The sequence below is a fragment of the Anopheles darlingi genome, chromosome 3, assembly GCF_943734745.1.
Source record: "Anopheles darlingi chromosome 3, idAnoDarlMG_H_01, whole genome shotgun sequence".
In the NCBI taxonomy this organism is placed as follows: Eukaryota; Metazoa; Arthropoda; class Insecta; order Diptera; family Culicidae; genus Anopheles; species Anopheles darlingi.
In genome coordinates, this window is record NC_064875.1 from 13,814,881 (window position 1) to 13,828,966 (window position 14,086).

At 50.2% G+C, this 14,086-nt stretch overlaps 1 protein-coding gene across 4 annotated transcripts in view; it reads left to right on the forward strand.

Annotated features, from left to right (window-relative positions):
• Positions 1 to 14,086, forward strand: part of LOC125958262 (protein O-mannosyl-transferase Tmtc3) — a 128,141-nt gene that overhangs the window by 109,047 nt on the left and 5,008 nt on the right. For all 4 annotated transcript variants that reach the window (XM_049691502.1, XM_049691501.1, XM_049691503.1 and 1 more), the window contains exon 9: positions 561 to 816. In XM_049691502.1, the coding sequence (XP_049547459.1) occupies positions 561 to 816 (256 nt within the window). The remainder of the gene's footprint in view (positions 1 to 560; positions 817 to 14,086) is intronic.

Genomic DNA, 14,086 nt, shown 5'->3' on the forward strand with positions numbered 1-14,086 from the left:
ATCATCCAAGTGCTCTCTGTCTTTGTGTGTGTGTCACATGTCACCCTCGATTATGGCATAACCCCGGTGGTCCATACCACGCCAACCCAGTACTCCAGCTCTGCTTCCTCCATTTATGTTGCTCCTTGCAATCCAATCGGTCGACGGGGAAGCGAAGCACAAGTTGCTGGCATACTAGCACACCATGGCGCACACACCTACAAGGGGCTACAAGCTGACTAACCAATAAAATATCTAATTCCATTCTCATAAAAATATGGGTTTTACTATCGATCTTATTGGGTCGAGGCGGGACCGTCTGTCGAGTCTCTGTGGCTCGGTGCTGCTGACGATGACCGTTTGGTACGCGTCCATCCTTTCTTACGTGGCGTTCTTTGGCGAAAGCGCGCGCGGCAACTATTAAAAAGGGTGACCAACTAATCAGACGATTTATGTTGCCCCGTTTTTATGGCCAAACGGCCCTCACTCAACCCCATTGACCCCCCTGTAGCTGTAGATGGGGCAATAAATCGAGTCGAAACGATTTAACGAAACACTTTATTCCTTCTCTTCTCTTCCAGATTCGATAATCCCGCCTCGGTGGCGGTGACGCCGGTACGTCAGCTGTCCTACAACTATCTCGTCTCGGTCAACCTGTGGTTGCTGCTGTTCCCGTGCGATCTCTGCTGCGACTGGACGATGGGCACGGTACCGCTGGTGGAGTCGTTTACCGATCCGCGCAATCTGTCCACGCTCGGTGCCTACACGCTGATCGGTGTGCTGGCCTGGGTTGCCTTCATCGAGAACCACCGCCAGAAGTCGGCCGTCGTCGTGATGGTAAGCAAGAGCTTTATTTCTCTCAACTCACTTACAGTCCGTTCCCTTTCGTTAGCGAAAGTTAAATGCGAAACAATTTTCGGAACGCCGCAGCACGGTTTTCACTCTTCTCGTGACACGTGGAGCTTACTCGCTCGACTGCGATCAACGAGTTCTTACTTCCGTCATACCACAAACACCGATTTTCGATGTCATACCACACGCATGTCGGAAATTACCATCCAGCGTTGCAAACTTATTTCGGCGACGTTAGCGCGAAACAGAAGAAACAGCCAAGTGTGAGGCAAAAACTCCCTCCTAAGTCTCACGGAAAATGGCCACGGATGCCGTGTTGGACAAAGTTTTTCCCTCATCACCAGTCAGTTGGTGTGAAATTTGATGACGAATAGATTCAATTGACGAATTTGTTATCTGGCGTCGTGACGCATCACAGCTCGTTGAGCACTCGTTTGCTGCCGGGGCATAAGCACTGACTGTATTATTACTGCTTCGAAACACCCACAAACGATGCCGCTCATTGAGACGCACACGCACGCACGCACCGAACGTGTGAAACATAAAAAGAAGTACCAGAAGAAGTATATTTCTAGAAATTGCTATCGTCGTCGTCGTCATCGTCGTCGTTCGGAGTGCGATCACCTCATCATTACATACACGCGCGAGGTACATAGCGGAACCAAAAAACGCCCCCGAGGTACGGTCCCAAGGTTGTGTCCTTATCGACACATGAGCGCACCGGATCCCGGCATTTACTGGCCGCGCGCGTCCTTCAGCTTGTCCCGTTCCCTAGACGATTGGCTGTTGATTTCAATTTCACCTCCCGTCCCTCCGGTGGTGGTCGTCTTCGTCGCCGTGGTGTCATCCTGGGCTGGACAATGGAGCTGGTGCCCTCGAGGCGCAGCATTCGTCGTCGCGTCCATTCACCGTGACGAAAATCCTGGGAAATGGTTTTTATCGTGTTCCATGTATGTGCGCGCGAAGGATATTCATTTCATTTTCCACATGACGTCCCGACGACGATGATGGCAAACACGCACGCGAAGATGAGAGCCTCATCTTCGGTGAATAAGCTCCAAGGATTCCAGAGCCCCGAGGGGAGACAATGCTCTGCTACACTATCTGTTGGATATCGATTTCCAGGACCAGACTGGCAGGATAAGGAGATACTGGACCTGCGGGTGGAAGTTACTTTTCCCGCGGGATTAGACGAGGGATGGTTTCTAGTAATCGATATCGATGTCCTGTCAGTATGACAGTTGTACGGCTGAATATGTGTCGAGCACAACTGTCACCAGCGCTGGAAGGAGTGCAAAACGTAATTGCTTCTGATTTTTTTTTCACAAAAAATCACAAAAAAGAAACACAAAAATTTTATAAATTCCTTAAAATGCTGTAGATTTCAACTCAATCAGATGCTTTACTCATAATCCTTCCATCAGTTTACATCTAGGTGCGAACTACAGATGGTCATCAAAGTTACCTGCGTATAGATATGAGAGACTCATTCATTCTTTCAACTGAGGAATGGAAATAACCGAATTCCCAAAAAGGTACTCTGAATGGCAGAAAACTTTGAAGTTTATGCAGGACATTCCAGAATATCTTCATTCCTCCCTCAAAAGTTTGCTCGAAAGACGCTTCAAATGATGCGGAGTATTATTTTTTCAATTTCCATTCGCCTTCCTCAAACACATCCAATCCAAGACCCTCCCGGTTCCTGCTTACAGGATATCTTGTAGCGAGGATGTCGCGTGGATACTGCACGGAACGGGGAAGCATTAGAAAATATCATTTCATCCAAAGCGTTGAAATGATCGAATCCGAGAAGAAAACGGCTCACTCGGCTCGAAGGGATATTCCGGTTGAAGAAATTCGTGTCCTAGCAACAGCAGCCCAGCTTCTCCGTTTCCATTGTGCATCTTTTTTGGGTTCGATGCTATGTGTTCCGTATTCCCGTTCGTCGCATTTCGGTATGATTCATTTTCCATCGCGTCAAGCGAGCCGAGTACGATGTGGATCCGTTTTCCGTTCCGTTCCGCGGCAAACCGGAACTCGCTTACGCTTAGCGACGCAGGACCCGGATGGCCCGGAGTATTTGCTAGTGGTTGGCCCGGGGGCAAATCCGTCGTCGTAACTGCCGGAATGCTCCGGAACCGAAATTCCGCGCCGTTTGCGTTCAGCAGCAGCGACTTCGTGCTCCGTTTTCGTTTCGTTGATTTACATATAAAACGAAAACGATTTAAGATGGTGCAGCGGGGAAACCCCGAGGACACCGCGGCCTTCGTCGTCAGTTCCTTCGGTCTCGGAACGGAAGTGAGCTGATGAGGGGACTCCGGCGTAACGGTAATCCTTCGAGGATTCCGCATGAATCAGCTGCGCTGGCTCCGGCCGGCGTCGAGTGCGCCGCGTCAGCGAAGCGCGAAAAGAAAGCGAGTGTTCGAGAAGAAAGCTGGTCCGCCCTGTGCCGCCTCAAATCGTCCGTAAACCCCGGCCTCCCTTCCCCGTTAATCCTTTTTCGAGTGTCACCAGCCACAGTGAGGCAGACCCCCATCTCCGACCCCTTCGCCCGAAACCCATTTGTGGTGCTATCAATGTGAGAGCATACCCTCATCACATCACGCAGAGGTCGTCGCGGTCGACCATGCCACGGATACCAGAGACGTCGACGGACACGGGCTTTTGATGGTGGAAGTGACGACGGATGACGACGACAACGGCTGCTGCTGCTGCTCCAACATCCGGCGTAGCAGCGGAAAAGAATGGTCCAAGGATCGGAAACGGTCGAAGTAGAGATCTTTAAGGAGGGATTGATGCTTCGCAAACCGTGCCCCAGCTTTGACTCAATGGCGTCGCAGCATTCACTCCATTCAGTGCTGGATGAGTGATTTTAAGGACCAAAATCGATCGAATTCTGCTTCCAAATAGTTGTAAATATGGTGGAGAACAACTAATAAGCACGCCACGAATGTTCCCGGTTGTATCGCGCTTGTATTACAATCACTCAAAATGGCTGCCACACCGCCGCAGCATCGTTAAAAGAGATGCTGTCTTGTCTCACAAATGTCTTGTCTGGCACATTTCGCGTATTGTTAATGGTGGATCACTCTCTCTCTCTCTCCACCACGATGACGACGCCATATTTGCCACAACAAAAAAAAACAGCAAAGCTAATGGTAACGCTTCTTCTCCCTCGATTGTAAGCTTTTCCTTTTCGCGTCGCCCCCCCTGCTCGATCGCCTAATCTCCAGAAGCAATGTCTTATCTTTGAATTTTGCACCATTTATTTAGATTTACGACGAGTCAACGATAAGTCAGCTGGTGGATGGGCCTGCAGGCTGACTCTTCTTCAATTCGACAAATCATCGTCGGATTTGCGGTGGTAGAAGTTGGTCCCGCGGTCCCGACTCCCACTGGGGCACGTCAGGAGCCACCATCACCACCACCACCACCAGCAACCGCGGCAGCAAAACGGTCACGCTACGTTCCGTGCATTACTTCGGGGGCGAATATTTTTGGCAACATTTTTCTTTCCGTCCGTTCCGAACGCTCATTTTCCCCTCCGGCCATATCCCGGGTACCGTGCCATCATTATGCTGCGCGAGACGAGGGCGCCACAAATGAACGAAGCGAGATGAACGGCGGAACCATTCCGTCGGTCTGGCTGGCCAGTCCCAAAGGGCGGGTCATGAAGGGGAGGCTAACAGATTTATTACAAACGAAGGCAAATCTTCTACATTTTCTCGCTTTCGCTAGCCGGGTTTACCATTTTTCAAAAAAAAACACACCACTCCACGCTAACTTCGTTTGCTCTTTCGTACGCGTTCTGAAATGTCTCGTTGTTCGTCTGTGCAACTGCGCGCTGCTTCCGGTGTTCGCTGCAATAACTGTGAGTAGGCGCAGCAACGACGTTACCAAGCACCCGGGCATAGCGAGCGAGAGTAGAAAAAACTCATCAATTTCATTTCACTGTTCGACGTCGAATTGCGCCGCGGAGGGTATGAAAAAAGGCGAAAGAAAAGTCTAGCATTGGGCGCAACGAAACGGATGCTGCCGCCTTTTCGCTGCCGGCTGCGGTATTCGTAAATGCGATTCATGGCCTCGCGTTTCCTGTTCTATTCACGGATATCGATTCGACCAAATTAACGAACGTATTAGCTGAAGAGCATGCTAATGGGCCTCTTCTTGGGTGGTGCCGTTTTGAGGTATACTCGTGAAGGAGCAAGCTTTAAACGTTCCATAATTTGCGTTTTGGATTCGCAGTTGTTGGCCATGGTGATGAAAGGTGAAGTTTTCTTACAGAAACAGCGGTAAGCTTTCATTTTAACAAATCATCTCCCTTAATAATTCCACCGCACCTTCTAGCGGCCTTCGAACGTTGAAGTTAATCTGAAAAGCACACCAGTGAGAGCCAGGCATTCTGTAGAGGGTGAGACCTGATCCATGTTGCAACTTGCTCAAGCGTCTTGCTACGGACGGTTGCTTGTCGCTGTCGAAGTGCGTGCGACGCCCTCAAGGTGCAAGAAAACTTGCCCAGACATCTTGAGCAATCAACCATGAACCACACCGGCAATATTGTTGTTAGGATTCAGACCTGTAAGGCCGAATTTTGGGCCACCTGCCAGGATACGCTAGACCGTATAGCGGATCAGACTTTATTCAAAGTTCCTGATCCAGCACAAACTGACGCCACTTCTACTTGCTCTGTAAACAAAGTTCGTTGTTCGTCTTGTGTCCGAGTTGCTCTTGTGTTGTTCTTTACGGACGACAACGGAACGGTGACCACTAGTCGTTCACAAAGTTGGTCCACGCACCGATTGTCTCCAAAAAACTCATCTAACAAACCAACAAGACTCATCGGAGTAGCAGCAGTGTTATGTCCCCAAAATTTACATTAGAATACAGATTCCATCGGCAGCGTCCAGCTGAAGAACATTGCTCATCACTCTTCGGAGGGCGCCGGAGCAAAACCGTTTATCTCTCCGTCACGGTGATCTGCGATCCCCCCCTCCGGGTTGTCAGGGGATTATGCGAAATGGGGAAATAATTTAAAAAAAAAAACAGACCAAATGAAATTTCGGTTTTACCGTCCATTGCTCCCGGGTAGCGGCTCCATTCCCCTAAACCCTAGGGTGAGTGTCTAGACGACAGACAATTGCTGCACCGTGGACCATAGAATGAGGCGGTCTCATCCCGGTGACTCTTCAACGGAACGAACCGTCACCAGACTAAATTGCTCCACTGGGAGTCGAGGCGAAGGGATTTGCCAGCCGGCGAGATGCTGACTGGTCCGGTGGTCCGGTACACACTCACACTCACCGCGACAACTGACACTTTTCTCGCAATTGCTCTGGTGGCACCATTTGTGGGGTAGAAAGAAGAAGCTAAAGCAGAGAAAAACGTGAAACTCACCGGCCATGTTAGAACCATACACGGATTAGCCAACTAGCCAGCCAGCCAGCCAGCCAGCCGGTGTTGGGTCCAGTTCCCGTTTGCTTTCACAAAATCCACCACGGAACACTGATGCGCACACCTAGTAGTCCCGTGGTGGCGAGCGTGGAATGCCATGCATCGTAATAGGATTGTGATGCAAGAATAATAATGCCCCAGGCTCCGGTGTCTCCGGTGGTGTGCAGAGCTAATCCCGGCGCGCCCGTCGTTGGTATGGGCTTTTGCACGTTATGCGTTCGAAATGAAGCTGTGCTGCACGACTAGCCATAGTTGTGCCACGGAGGTAGCACCGAGAATGGCCACACCTGATTTGAGCTGGGACCGTTTTTTATAATTCCCTTCGCCACGGGTTTCCTTCTCAATTTCATGCTATCTGCCAAACAGATAAAACAAATATGCGCTTTAAAGTGTGATAAAGTTTTTCAGAACAAATGAATGTTTGCAAGTTCTTTGCACTCCTATAGGATTTAAGGTATTTCAAAAATAAAGCAACCTAGATTCGGAAAGGGCATGTCGACGGTTGAGTCAAAGCCTACTGAGGCCGACTTTGACAGAGATGACGTATACGTACACAGTGCTCTCTCTTTTTACTCACTCGGCTCACAGATAAAGTGGATAAGCATAATTTAAGACACAGACACTAACTGCCGCCATTAGAACCACCAGGGGATAGAAACGATCGATCGCGAACACACACACACAAAAAGGCCACACCGGCAGCGAATGACGATTCTGATGCAGAGCAGGATTTTACTTCATTTACTGTGAATCCTCGCGACCTCGGCGCACTCCATTCAGCATTGGATTAGCAGCAATGATGACGACGATGGCACGACTCGACTCGAAGTCTTGGCACCGGCTCTCGAGCGCTCCAACTTTATTGTCATTTGCAACGAGTCCCCTGGCAAGTGTTGGTTGGAGAACCACTATGGCTCACCGAACCGAACAAATCCTCGCGTGTGGCGTGGATTCGTGGCCGGGATAAGGTTTAGCATTTATGGCACCCCTGGCACCCGGACCGCAGATTGGCACGGGCTGGGGATACACATTTTCGGGGACAAACGCATTTCGATTTCGCTCGTTTCTCATTTACCAAACGCCAAGGCGTCGGCCGGGGCGGTGTTCGCGATGGACAAGGCGATGGACTGGACTTGTCCCTCCGATCAGAACACTGGCACACAGCTGACCTCAAAGGACTACTCATCCCGAAAAGGACGCTACTGATCCCTCTTTTCGTTGGCCAAACATCGAAAGTTTCGCTGCCTGCCTTGCCCACCCTCCCGTTGACCTCGTTCCCCTTCTGCTTGGATGTGCCGAGGTGTCGCTCGAAGTCAAACATGGCCATGTCGGCCATGAAAAGCACCGGCAACTTGGCACCGGCTGGAAGTTACTGGAACAATATTATCATTCTGGCAGTCCCGTCTGCGCCATCACTGCCGGTGCATCAGCTGCTACCATCTGACCGGGACCTGACCTGACCTGACCTGACCGGACCGATCTCTCGAACAAACTCCGACGAGGAAACGGAGGTTTTCCAACTTTTCCGTTTGGCATACAACACAGCATTTGCATTCGTGACACGCATTTGCATTATTTGCAAACGGGACACCACTACGAAAACTACCCTGGCTTCTCGTAATGTTGCTTAGCAACACGCTACCCGGTGACGGATTGACTTCAAGATTCAAGCTGGTGACCAAAGCAAGGTGCGATGAGTGAGGATACGCCACCAGTGGTGTTCCGCTTTTGTGCATTTCACTAGGGTTAATGTTTTACACAAATTCCAAAATCGTGCCAGGTTCTCGAGTAATTTCCGGCCCGCTATCTGCATGACTGGCGAATGACCATACGGATGGTTTGGTGCTGGGATAATTTATTCGCACCAGCAGCGCGCCAGCAACCACCTTTCGAATCGAAACCGACATCGAAAGGACGCCCGAAGGGCCACAACTGCGAAGTTTCGACTTTCCTCCACAGCCAAACACTAGAAGCACAGTTAGGCAGAGTGTAGTCCGGACAATGACGCAATATAATTCACATTTGAGCCAACTCGGCGAAACCGGATGTACCTTCGCTTGCTCGCGCTTTTGCTTTCGTGCGTAACGGCACGGCGGTTACTGCAGCCAGTAGTCGGTTCCGTGGCGTAGCCCGTTTGTTTGCATCCCGGAGAAAGCTCGCGCGCCCACCACGTACTAATAAATGGTCTGACTGACAGTTGTGCTAACACCACCACCACCTCAACAACAACAACTCTGCACAAAAACCAATATGTATAGCGCCCGTGCGTCAGCAGCAGCAGCAGCAGCCTAGTCGGAGTCATGACAACGAAGCGCTATTCCAGACGCTGCTTCCGCCGGGCTTCTGACGTCGTTCTGAGAACGTGCGCTGGTTTGCAGATAGATAAGGATATCGGTTGTTGGCGTTGTTTTTCGTTGTCAATACTTTAACGGTCCTGGCATGGTTTGTGTGGCCATCCCGTGCACCGGGAATTGCGGAATTGCTTTCTTCCTGCAGTCGTTGACTGCACCACATCCAATCGTATCTTCGCTTATCGTCGAGATAGACTCCAGTGATCGAACGAAATTACGAGAAAACAATGGCCTTTCCATGGTGATGGCCGTGTGTATAGCCCTCCGGTCCACCATCAGAAGCACCATCCTTTTTCGCCTTCCGATTGCAAAAAGCATCCATCACTTGTCAGAGGCGAAAATGTAAATCCTCCGCTGTCTATCGGAAAATCAAGGAAAAGAACACGATAACGGAACCCAGCTGCTCCACCTGGGCACGAGAATTCCGTTCCAGTCTTTCGCATCGATATCGATGAACCACACGGATAAGGGAAGAGATTGTGCGATTGCGCCGAAACGGACTGGATTTCGCTATCCGGCAAAATCGGGATCCTATCCGTTTTGACCGTTGATTTGATGAAGGAAAAACTACGCCTAGCTGACTGCCGAGATGGCGAGTCGACCTCCCCAAAAGAAAACGATAGACCGTTGCGCCCCGTTCCCCGTGGGGCATAAACATGAGAAGTCGAACGCGGCCGAAACTGTTCGCTCGCTCGCTAGCTCTCAGCATCACCGCAACGTCCGTGCCCGGAAGACAAATAGGGATGGGGATGACACACCGAGTACAGCCGCGAAGACGGTGGGCGGCGAAAACGAGGCAGAAAAGGTAAATAATTATTTATCGATTACCGACTTCCTTGGTGGAAACCCACGGAAGCCTTCTGTCTCTCTCTGTGGCCAAGGGTTTTTGGTGGCTCGCAGGCAGCAAAAACGTGCTGCTCGCTGCTACCTACACTGCACTGTACTTGACGGAACTCTCCTTCCCTAAATCATCATCAACATTGTCGGCATCTCGCGCACAGCACATAACGAAGCATCTTCCAAAAAGCAAACAGAAGAACCCGGTACTCGGTTGCTGGAAGCTGCTGTTCGGTTGTATCCTCATTATCGTTGCCATTATCAAGATTTACCGAATGAAGAACAGGGCAAAGCGGACCGTAGCCTCGCCGTCGTCTGCGCTGCCATACTTTCGAGCGATCGATCGATCGATTTGCTTCACTCACAAGTGATGAGCGGTCGGGTATACAAACTGTCATCCGCGCAGCAGCCGAGCGGTTGCCAAGGGCGTATCAATGATGCAGACGTCAACATGGCTGGTTCCTTTGCCGACGACAGTATCGACACGGGCGCCCGCAGGAAGCCCGATGGGTTTATCTGATCAGTTTTTAATCAAAAATTTCCTGTCGATTACCCGGTTGCCGGTATCAGTTCAGAATGGCTCCTCCTCTTCCTCCTCCTTCCCATTCGACGAGGGGTTTTCCAGTTTTGGACATCGCGGTGTAAATCGAATATTCATTCGTCGCCATCTCCTCATTGACAGCCCGGAGAGAGGCGCTGGAATTTAATTAAACCAAACCGTTTATGTTCTCATCAGCGGATATCCGTTCACTTCCTCTTTCTATCCTTGATTTTCTTTCCGTCTCTTCACTTCACTTCACTTTTCGTTCGAGTTCCATTCGCCGTTGTGGCGATATCATCCTTCCCTTCCTTCCCAAAATCCCAAACAACGGCGCAAGTCATTTTTCTCGCAGACCGATAGTCGAGATAAAGTCCCTCATTTCCCGCCGTAGCGGCCATTATCGGCTTGTAATCTAGCCGGTATTATATTAGACAACAAGTGAAAGCCAAAGTCGCGTTCGTCGTCGTCGTCGCCATCGTTGATGCAAAGGATTAGCGAGCACGAGCACACGGCATGAAGCACGTAGCCGCGTCGAGACAGGACGCTACATCACGGCTAGGATTGACGTGGCCGGTCGGTCAGCAACAGCGCGAAAGCAAACTGCCGTACCGCGACGCCGGCTATTTAACGAGTCAGTCATCCAGTCAATCCGTCCGTCCATCCGTCAGCCCGTCACTCAGTCTACGGGTTGGTGGTTTAGTCAACGATACACCTCGCACAGGCCATAACCGTCTGCATAATTGAACGGCGTAAATTGAATCCAATACCGAAGCCATCGTCCATCACGACGGCGCTAGTTCAGCTGTTAAATATTAAACCTCTGGCACTGAGTTTCGTTTCGGCAGCGAGTGAAAATGCTTGTCAATGTGATTCGATATAATGCCATAACCGCTTATCACAGACTGTTTGCACTACACAACGTCGAGTTCGTTTTACCAGGACATGCATTGCTGGAATTCTATTCTCTCCTGTTCTAACGGGTACTCGTTGGCCTTGGTTCCGAGCAAAACAATTCATTAACGATGCTATTCAAACCGAAGCTTTCAAGTAAAAGATGCTGGCTGGCAGTTCATGCCATTTCCGTTCTCAAATACTCGTCGCAAATTCCGCAATCGTGTTCTGTGACGATGTAACAGCTGCACCAAATTACAGATTGCAACGATGCTCACCTGTTACTGCCACTTCTACAGATGCAATCTCTGTTCGAACTCGAACTCAAATGGACACAGTGATGTGTTTGTTCGGTTGGCTTCGTGGTGCACGTGCGCTCCACGGTACGCCATTGTGTTGGTTGGGAAATGAGAAAACTTCCTCATTCACTTCCCATAGCATGGCAGGCAGTGATCGATTCACGAACTGCACCCCCAACCGATGAGCTCAGGATCAGGATGAGCAGCAGCAGCAGTAGCAGTAGTAGCAGTAGTTGTAGCAGCAGCATCATACTGTAAGCATTAGCATCCGGTCCCTACCCCCAAATGAATCGTTATCGCAAATATTCGAATCGATCCTCCGCTGCGCTCCGTTCACTACTTCATCTCTCTGTCTCTCTGTCTCTCTCTCTCTCTTGTCTTTGTTCCGGAGTGAACCATTTCCAATATTACTCCAAGCGAGAGGTGGTCAACGCTGGACGAAAGTTTTGTTTTATTTATCGAACCAACGACTCGAGCCTTGTCCTCAAACGAGGGCAACACAGCTGTGCAGAGCATTAAACGGTGATCAGCGATGACTGTGTGCTGATCGGGGCGAAAGGGTGGGAGCGGGTGTGGACAAGGGTACGTGGACCATGGCGGACAAAAACCACAGCCCTTGTTTCTCTAATGGTAAAGTTTAGTCGACCAAAAAGGGCCGAACATCCTTGCGGTGTTGCAGCGTTTCCATTTGTTATTTCGCAACGTCCCCTCTCCCTCTGGCCACCACGACGCAAATCGGATTTGCGTCGGCTCTCGTCCGGCCACGCTCGGTCACTTAATCCTGGTGGCGCTGACCGTCGACGTAGGTTTGTGTTTTGTTTTTCCTGCCACCGATGGGGAGGCTTCTCTCGATCTCGCTCCTGCTCAAGAGTGCAAGAGAGCAAATGTAAGGGAGGGCGGAAAGTGGCAATTACTTCACTCCAGTTCAATTACTCGTTATCACACTCATAAATTTTTAAGTCCCCGCCCGACGCCGGCTAATTGCTTTCGTCGGATTAAGTGCAGATACGTTCGTTCGTTCGTTCGCTTACTCGCGCACATTCACTCGGATAGCACGTTGAGCTGTACCTTGTATTACTAATACAAATCCACCGACTATGGGTAAAGGTTGATAAGGAAATAGTTTACTTTCATATCGGCATCAAACTGATTACTAGAAACGTTTTCCGTCGTATTTCATTCAGCAGCAGATATAGCACGATCATAATCCTTATCCTGTTTGCTGCTTGTTTGCTGAATTCAAGGAATTGTGAACCAAACCATCATCCTGCACAAACCTGAAATGTATTTTCATCGCCAGAAGGAGAGAGAGAGCGCGCGAGAGAGAGTAATTGACGCCATTTCCCGTGGTCCCTTTTCCAAGAAACGATTGTTAACATTTATCTTCATCTGCTGCTCAGTTGCACAGAAGATTGCTGCACACAGCCCGTACCAGCTTACATTGTCCTAGCCTCTGACTCTGTCTGTCTGTCTGTCTGTCTGTGTGTCCTCTTCGTCGGAGTTGAGGAGAGAGTTTAAATAAATTGTTTGCTGACGCGCAACTGTCACGATCCGCAACTGCGAGCAGCCACCATTGGCCGACGTGCCCGCGTCCATGGTCCGAAGTTGCAAATTGATGTGCCCGAAGGACACTCAACCCAACAACAACAACAACCACCGGACGGATGACGGATGAAGTGATCCAAGCTGGAGCAAAAAAAAGCGAACCACCAAGGGAATGGCGTGCAAAGCGAAACAGCATCACCATGCCAACAGAAAAGGGGGAAAGGGATGGTGGTTGTGCAAATTATTCGTTTAAATAATTTCCACCCCGAGCAAGCCCCCCTCGTGCACCCCTTGTTTGTGTTGGAGTTGCCGGTGTTGTTACGACGATCCGGACGATCCAGCGCATGGTGATGACGCAAATGTCAACCATTTTGTTGCAGCTTGCCTTACAGCGGAGGCAAAGGGCTGTTGGGTGGTGGTGTAGTGTCAAAGCTCTTCCGTTTTTGTTTCGTTCTGGGGGCGCATTGCAGCCATTATGATTGCTATCCCGTGTGGCCACCGCACCATCAGCCGCACGCTATTTTTCCCTCGCTGATTTTGTATATTCTCCCGAACCGCGGTTCAATTAAATTTGCGCAAAATCGCAGTGTGCTGTGATCCGCACTCAAGGATGCACAAAGCGAGCGTGTTGCACAGGCTGCCAGGCGCCTCCATATAGCGAGAGTTTCTCCATTGTGCCACAGCACAGCGGCGCTCGAGCGTACCCGGTTTAGGTTACGGTTTTAAAAATATCCCTCCGGGTGGATTTTATGATTCTTTTCTCTTTCTCTCTCTCTCGCTTCTTTCACATACCCACCGCACCACCTCACCCGGGTTATCCGCTTTCCTTTCATTACTGTCGCCATCCATTATCAAACCCCGTTGTTTCATAATTAAATTTTATGATATCGCTTTGTGCCATGTTCATCACGCGTTGCTGCAGCTAGAATATTCCCCCGCTTTTATTCTCGCACTCTCTCCTTCCTCCCTTTTGTATCGCCACCCAGGGCTTTTGTTCGTTCCTGGTGTGTTCATGCATTTTTCACACACACACCCACGGCGGTGAAGGTGGTGATGGTGGTGGTGGTGGTGGACCTCCAATTTGTTGCTGCAAAGCGAGTTAGCGATGTGTAACGTACAAAAGGGAGAAAGATGCATCAATGCAATGCATCCCTCGGCATCGCAACCGCAACGCAAAGCTTCAGCAACACACGCCATAAAGGGCGTTACATGCCCCACACCTCTTGGCCCCACTAGCAGCACCAGCAGCACGAACATGTTAACAAATGGTTTGAGGAAGCGAAATGCACTAGTGCAACAACAGCGGGGGTTCGCCATTGCTGAGTGGTTCGCACAAAATT